The sequence below is a fragment of the Podarcis pityusensis genome (genome assembly GCF_964106645.2).
Source record: "Podarcis pityusensis genome assembly, chromosome: 1".
NCBI lineage: Eukaryota > Metazoa > Chordata > Lepidosauria > Squamata > Lacertidae > Podarcis > Podarcis pityusensis.
The window spans coordinates 21,324,889-21,333,131 of record NC_138028.1 but is presented as its reverse complement, the minus strand read 5'-3'; the positions used below and the strand labels follow the sequence as shown (position 1 = coordinate 21,333,131).

General features: G+C 44.8%; 1 protein-coding gene across 1 annotated transcript in view; it reads left to right on the top strand.

The window, feature by feature from the left end:
- Window positions 1-4,358: 4,358 nt before the first annotated feature.
- PPP4R4 (protein phosphatase 4 regulatory subunit 4) overlaps window positions 4,359-8,243 on the top strand; it is a 69,596-nt gene continuing 65,711 nt past the window's right edge. The window contains exons 1-2 of the mRNA XM_080981762.1: window positions 4,359-6,180; window positions 7,149-7,222. Coding sequence (XP_080837888.1) covers window positions 6,061-6,180; window positions 7,149-7,222 — 194 coding nt within the window. The 5' untranslated portion in view covers window positions 4,359-6,060. The remainder of the gene's footprint in view (window positions 6,181-7,148; window positions 7,223-8,243) is intronic.

The window sequence follows — 8,243 nt, the reverse complement described above, 5'->3', positions numbered from 1 at the left end:
ACAATTGTGTGAAGCATGGGAGTCTGTAGGAGTTTTTCTGGAGGAGAAGACTGACCAATTAAAACACTGAAGGGGAAAGGCAAGCCAGTTTCTCACTATATAAAAAGAATGGAAAGAATAGTGCACGTACAAATTTGTCTTATACTTAGGTTCTAGAACTGCTAGACTTTTTTTAAAAAAAGAAAGCAGGAGATCCTTAAATTATCGTTCATCCAGAGGTGGGTGAGATTGGTGAGGACTCCCCTTACCCCATGGATGCCCATGGTATGAAGGGCAGAATGAAGCATAAATAGAGTTAAATAGAGTTCTGCATTCAGTGGGAGTTGATGCATGTAGAGCAGACTTAGCTCTATGGACATGCACCCACAAAACACTTGGATTGTAGAGGAATTACACATTGCTGGGAACTGCAGCTGGACAGATTGCTGCTGCACTCATTTCCAGCTTGCTTGCAGGTTTCCCATAGGAGGTCTACATGGCCTGATCCAGGAGGGTCATCATGTTTATTTATTCAATGCATTTATATCCCACTTTTCTCCCAAATTAGGACTCGTAGAGCCAATGGGGATGTGGGTGTCAAGGGTGCTGCCTTGCTCTCTCTTGCACAAACTGTGACAACTGACAAAGGCTACATTGTCTTCTGAATGTGGTGTAGCCTTTCTTCATAGGACTGGAGTCCTGCTTGCTCTTGGGATATGAAGGTCTCTGTAGCCAAAACACATACAGATACTGTGAGCAAACCATTCAGTAGAGCCCATGTGTTTTTGGTAAAGGAAAAAAGAGATGGTACTTTTGAGGCTTTTCCTACATTAGTAAAACAAACTGTTTTCACTAGGTGAAATTCCTACTTTAAATATGTTGTCATTTTAAGTGTTGGTTTGTTTCTCCTTTTCTTGACAAAACATTTGTGCCTTTAAAAGCTGCACAACTGCTAGAACTTCAACAGACTAGACCTCATTACTGTTTTCAATCTACAGAAAAAACTGTCCTAGCTGAATTACTACATATTGGGCAGTTGCTAAATGCACAATGCACCTATCTGGATAAAAAGTAGCAATCACTGTTGTCATTTTAACCTCCTCATATATATGGCAAGAGAGAGGGTGGGGGAAGTGAAATATCTGCACGTATAAAAATTCCTAGAATAGAGATGCCAAACTGCCAATACACACAAGCCCTGATAAAAATAAGAACATTACTTAACACAGCTTCCAGTTTGTTGCTAAGAAACTACTGCTTCATAGTTTCATTATTTTCGTTTGCAGAAACATTACTGGTTGTTCTCTTGCATCTTAGTGTCTGCTTAGTATAAAAAGTATAATTAGAATGTGCATGAAGTCAAATAATATTTCACATAATTTGATTTCCCCCCGCCTCAAGTCTTGTGGGGTTGGTCGGTCTACCATTTCCTGTTAGTGTAGTGAGTTATCCAGCATAACATGGAGGAAAAGGAAGAGTTACAGGAGTCTAGAGAGGCAATGCACTAGCAGCAAAGCATTTTGAGCGCAAGAACGTCTACTGAAATCATTTTTCAGTATGGCTTTCAGCAACAGCAGAGTAATTTGGGGCTTGTAGCCTTGGGGTGTAACCCTAAATCCATCTGTATAAATGGAGGTATCTCCTGTAATCAATGCTGTTCCATTTGTACAATAGCACTCAGGCCTTTCCATACTGTGGGTGAAAGCGTGCCCCTCCTTCGTTTCAAACCTTGCTTGCCTGCTGTTCCCAAATGCTCATCTCCGGTGCCATACGCTTGCTATCCATTACCAACTGTGCCTGTTTTCTGCTACCTGTCCCTGATAAATAACTGTCCCTGTTTGTTCCTCTTTATTTCTGCCTTTTCCTGAGATGCTTTCAAAACTCTGTTGGTATGCCTGTGATGTAATGCTCTAGAGAGCTTTCAAGGAATTTATATATAAAACAATATGAAAGATTCCACAAAACTGCATGGCAGCACTATGTAGGTGGGATAGATGTGCATGCAACTCAGCGGGGTGCAGTAGAAATGCAGCCCTGTTTGGCACATGCAGTATTAAACGGAATGAAGTCACAACTCAAATAGAAAATGCCAGACAATAGGATGCAAGCCATGAAGATGTCAGGGCAGAATCACACTGTTATCTATGTTCATGGAGAGTAATGGCCAGTGTCTGCATGTTCAGGGTGTATGTCATTTTAATCATTTTACCCTATCTGTGGTATAACCCTGTTTCTTTTCAACATTAAGTATATCTCAGATTATTATTCCTTACTTTTTAAAACGAAAGCTAAGAGTCCGGGGGCCCTGCTGCCATGGGGTATGGTACATGTGCACAAACCTGTGCTGTGTAGAGCAACAACAAATGCAATTCTTGCCTTTGAGCTGATGGCAACATTCCAGTCACACACAACTCAGAGGGTTCTGTACCCTCCTCACAGATCTCTCCATGGAAGAGGAAAACTTCCAGCCCGGCAAAACAAACATACAAAAAACAACTCGAGACTGCAGGGCTGGTGAGGGTGCATGGACTTGGGAGACTCTGTGCTTGCCAGACAGTGTGACCTGGAAGGCCACATCCAGCCCCAGGGCCTGAGGTCCCCCAGCCCACTGAGAACACAAAATTGAGGAAATTAGTTCTCCATATTTATTCCTAGCAACTCTTGGCAGAATTTTCCCCAGGGAATGTCAGTTCACTCTGCCCTTTGTAGGATCTGTAAGCTGAAAATCTAGTTCTGATTCTCCAGTGCTCTATGCTAACAGATTAATTGACATTTATTGGTTAAAAGTAACAGTTAATTGACTAATTAAATTGGCAGGCTCACCAATAAATATATAAAGTGCCAGTAAAATTGTATTCAGACTTCCATTACATCTTATTATTGAAAATAAATTTTGACATGCCTAATTAAGAAGCAACCACCCCCAGGCCCAACCTTAACATGAAACAGCATGAAAGGTTTGCCTTGGGTAGCACATTCCAAAGGGGTTGTCCCTCCTGTCTCTTTGCATATTCAGAGTCGCCTGATTCTTAAAAGTGACTTCTGAAGTATAAGCAGTGGAATAAGAAATTGCTTATGTCCCCACAGCAGTATGGGCAAGTTGCAGAGACATCTAGGACTTGTTCCATCCTGCCTGGGGGTGCAGAAGTGAGGAAACACTACCACATTTAACTATTTCTCTACCATGAACCAAAGCAACTCACAGTGTGCTTCCAGATAGGTCTTTATTGTGGAAGGGTACTCCCCATGCATGCAAGCTTTTTACAGCATCCACAAGACAATGCCGGCTTGCCTTTTTTTTTTTTTTTTAACGTCCGTAATTTCCCAGATATAGCTGAGATTCGGCTTTAAAAATAGCTCAAAAACTTCTTTTTTTGAGATTCTGCAACAAAGCTCCACAATCTTCAATCTTTTGAAACATGGCAACCCTAACTGTTGTCAGTGACCAAAGATCAGCCTGCAAATGAAGCTCCCACCTGGATGTATGTGCCCATAAGGTGGCCTGTCTCATTGCAGTGGCCAATGGGCCCGAGTTGATGCAAAAAACTAAAGATGAATTTCAATAGGGACAAATGTAAGTTTCTAAACTTAGACACATATAACCACCTGAACAAATATAAGATGGGGGACACCTGGCTTGCTAGCAATAGATGTGAAAAGGATCTAGGAGTCTTGGTGGACCACAAGCTTAACCTAAGCCAACAGTGTGATGCCGCCTCAGTAAAAAAAAGAGGGGGAAGAAAAGAGCTAATGCTATTCTAGGCTGCATCATCAGAAGTGTAGTGTCCAGATTGAGGGAAGTAATAATACCACTCTATTCTGCCTTGCTGGGGTGTTTTTTTTTGGTGTTTGTTTTGGCATGGGAGCCCCAAGAGCATAAGGAGGCTCTGCTGAATCAGGCCAGTGGCCTATATTTTGATTACATATTTTGTTCTGTGAACTGCCCTGAGACCTCTGGGTATAGGGTGGTATATGAATTCAATAAAGAAGAAGATCTGGTCTAGCCTCCTGTTCTCACAGCGCCCAACCAGACATCCCAATGGGAAGCAGGGCCAATACATTTTGGCACTTGAGGCAAACCATTGTGAGGCCTGTTGTACAGGTGGCATGGTGGTGTGTGCGTATTGCTGATAAGGGGGCAGATTTGGCTTTCACAGAGTGTGCTGCTGTAGCTGTGTCAGCGGGTGATGTGTTCTTTGGGGGCCAGGTCTGCTGCCCCTGCTGATCCTCGCCCCCCTGAGGCCATCACCTCACCTTGCCTTACAGGTGGGCCGGCCTTTGGTCCCTGAGCACGTGACCACCACCCCTCCTGAGGGGGAAGAGCGCAGCCAACCAACGGCCAGCAGCCGTGGATTTAAAAAGCCGTTTTATCCTTCACCACCTGAAGCGGGGCCAAGGGGTTGACAGTGAGCGTAGCAGGCGGCGGCGGCGGCTAGTTTCCTCATGAGGCGGGCCCGTGCGGCAAACGGGAACGTCAAATTTACCTCATGGAGATGGGTGGGAAACAACAAATTAAGCCGAAACGGAGCCTTGCCCCGTCATACATAATAGAATACTGTATATACGATGTGCCTGGACCGTCTTCCCGGGCGCGTTGCGATATTGGCGCGCTCGGGTCGGCCCTTTTTGCCCCTCCGGAGCCTCTGTAGCGGCTTCGTTGCCCTGGCGACGGGCTCGGCGCTGCCACACTGCCCGCGGAGGCGAAGGCGGCTCCGGCTCCCTTGCCCCTCGGGCTCCTCGAGTCGCGGGGGAGGGAGCGCGGCGCCTCTGGGAGCTGCAGGGCGAGGGAAAGCAGGCAGCCCGCCTGGGCCCATGAAGCCGCGTCCCTCGGAAGGGCCCTGAGTGGCCCAGCATCTCCCGGGGTTGGCATCTGGCCTTCCCGGCTTGGCGCTCTCTTGTCTCTCTCTCCGCTCGCGAAGCCCCATCCTGGCCCGTCACCAAGAGGAGGGCGGGGGAATCGCTGCGCTTCGGGGGCGGCGGGAAGGCAGGAGAGCCGCTCCTTTGGCGGGGGTGGGAACGCACCGCACTCTCGGGCTTTTATATATGATAGAGTCGCTGCGTTTCCCTCCGTAAGCGCCCCCCCATCCATCTTTCCCGCCCTACAAAAAAAGGGCTATAGATCTTGTCATTCGCCCACCTCCCCGTTCTGCCACCCAAACCACCCCGTCCCCCGTCCCCCGGGAAATCTTCTCCCCTGTTCTTGGAGCATCTAGGAAACGGCGCCTGCCCTCCCTAACCAACCCTTCTTCTTGCGGGGGTGCAGGTCCCTCTAATCCGCACGCCCCCTAAATTCACATTTAAAATACAAACCGATAATCCCTTTGCACTCGTTCGGGGAAGAAGTTGTCGATTTCTCCTCCATTCCCCCCCCCCCCACTGCAAAACCCTCTTCAGTGTTAGCTTTCAGGTGGGCACCTGCCCCCATCTGTCCTGGAGCAGGGGATCCCAAGATCTGCCTCCTTTCCTGGGCCAAAGAGGAGAAAAGTTGCAGCCTCAGATCCGCCTCCACCCCCCGCCCCCACGCCTTGCATTTCCACCCTTAGCGCCCCCACCAAAAAGAGAGAGGGAGAGAAAAGCAAGCAGGAGCGAAGTGAAAGGAGGGCGTGCGTATATGCGTATGTGTGGTGGAGGAGGTGGAGGAGGAGGAAGGGAGATGTTGGTGTCTCCTTCTCCCTGGAAACGGTGGAGGGACTGAGGCGAAAGTGAAGCAGCAGGAGTGAAAGTTTCCTTGCCGGAGCCTGGGCTGAGTGGCGAGTGATGCTCTTGGAGCAGCAACGGTGGCGGGCTGTGCTGGTGCCGCATTGTGTTTGCTGAGGCTCCTCCTGGGCGGTGGGGGCTCAGTAGCGTCCTACGAAGAGGAGGAGGAGGAGGAGGAGGAAGCAGCAAGAGCAGCAGCAGCAGAGCAGCCTCTATTCGCCCACCTCCACCAGTGCATCCTTTTAAGACGAGAAGAGGGTGTTTGTTGCCTGCTTGCTCTCTCCTCTTTCTCTCCCACCCTCTCTCCCTCTCTCTGGCCTCAGTGCAATGTGAAGCTTGCACACAACCCTGGTTTTGTCAAAGACTGGCGCTCCAACCTAGTACATGCATCCGATAATCATCTTCTCCTACAAAATGGATTTTAGCCAGAACAATCTATTTGGTTATATAGAAGATCTGCAGGAACTTACTATTATTGAAAGGCCAGTACGCAGGAGTCTAAAGGTATACCTCTCTCTCTCTCTCTCTCTATATATATAAAACTGTACTTTCTAATCAAACTGCAGTTATTTCAGATTGGAATCTATTAAATAAATGGTGCTACTATCTGCTATATGCAGGCTCAGCTTGTTTTACAATGAAGAGATAGTTTGCACAGATAAGGGTATTAAATCATGTCATCTGACAGTAGAATTATTTCAGAAATGGGGTTTTAAGTGTGAGGTGGGGGAAGAAATACTAGATATAAACTGCTTTAACTTGAAATAGGTTTTGTGATTATATAATTTGGGATCCTTTCCCATTCCTTTCTTTCAGGATGTAGTTTAAGAAATGGTGTGTGTGTGGGGGGGGACTATTCCTGATTTTAAAAAAGTGCACTACCTAATTTTTGAAATGTTAACAGAGATTCTGAGTATTAAAAACCAAAGGCCTCAAAACCCTGGAACTGTTTATAGACTTCCAGGAGACTGTTCCAGAGAAAGTGAGTTAAAAATTACAGCCTGACATTCTGATTCAGAAACTGAGGAGGGGGACAGCTATAGACCACATGTTTTGCATGCACAAAATCCTAGCTTCAGTTCTTACTGTCTCTAGTTAGCAGGGTCAGGAAAGACCCTTACCTAAGAGCTTGGAAAGCAGATGCTAGTTGGTATAGATCATATTGAGCTAAATGGATCAATGGTCTGACTCATACAAGACAGCTTCATAACCAATTAAGCAGGAGCACTTGAATTCATTTTCCATTGGCATCTTTTTAATTTCATGTACTCTGATTTAACTTATTTGTGTTTCGAGCTGTACAACATAATTAACAGCATCATCCTAGACATAGTCACTCAGGAATAAGTCATAGTGATCTCAATGATTAAGTATATTTATGTACTGTAAACTTGGGGTGGAAGTAGTTGTTAACAGATTCAAGCATGGACTTGAGATGTTAATTATGTTAATTTGTGTTTCACACTTGACAGACACCAGAAGAAATAGAGAGATTGACAGTTGATGAAGAACTCAATGATATTGAAAGGGCTGTATATCTACTCAGGTATTTCTTCAGATAACGTTGTAGAGGGTTTTTTAATGTTACTTTTTATCTAAATGTTTCCATCTCCATGCTTCATGGGGTTTTTTAAAGGGTTTTAAAGGGTTTTTTTTTTGTTTTTTTTTAAAAAGGTTTGGAATAACACCATGGAAGAAAGTTTAAAATGTGTGATGGTAGCATTTTATTTATTAAATTTGTATAAGGCCCTTCGTGCACGTAGTAGCATGAAGAATCGATGAGCATGCACAGATGCATAGCTACTTTCTATTAAGTTGGCTACTTTCTACTATGGTCCTTCCCTCTGATGAGTTGGGCTGCTATTGTTTTTCTTTTTGAGGGTCACCAAATTGTGTGGTGATATTAATAAGATTTCACATTGACTAACTCTATAGTACAACTTAATGTTTTAAAGGATTTGTTGTGTAGCACCTGAGAAATGCAGAGATGCAGATAACATTGACACAGTCATATCTGGTACCCTTCCCCACCCAATCTCTTGAAATGCTTACTTAACAGATGTTTAACTGCCTTGAACATTAACTGTCCGAAACATGGGCTTCCTTTGACTTTTATGTAGATATCATCTTTGAGGTGCTGTTCTGAAAGATTTTCATTTAAACTTGCATTTTTATACAATGCTCACTAATTGAAGTGCCAGCTGTAAGCTTCCTTTCAGTTTGATCAGTTATTTTTAGAGTGCTCCAGAGCCATGTTTGTCTCAGTCTTCAAAATGTGCTCTGCTAATATAATCTATTTGTCACTTTTTAAGCCAGCATTTTTATCTGCCACTTATGCTTCTGATAATAGTTCCTATCTGGCAATAGCCATCATCTTGCTCTGTTTTTTTTTTTTTTTAATTATCTCACTCACATGTGATTTGGAAGTACTTGCTTGAATTCACCATTTACCTTTTTCAGTGTTATCAATAGTATACTGTTCATGCAGATATTGGGTTCCATAGCTCTGGGTGACCTTTGCGTTGTTTGGAGACATAAAATAATTTTGTACATGGCTACTACCTCCA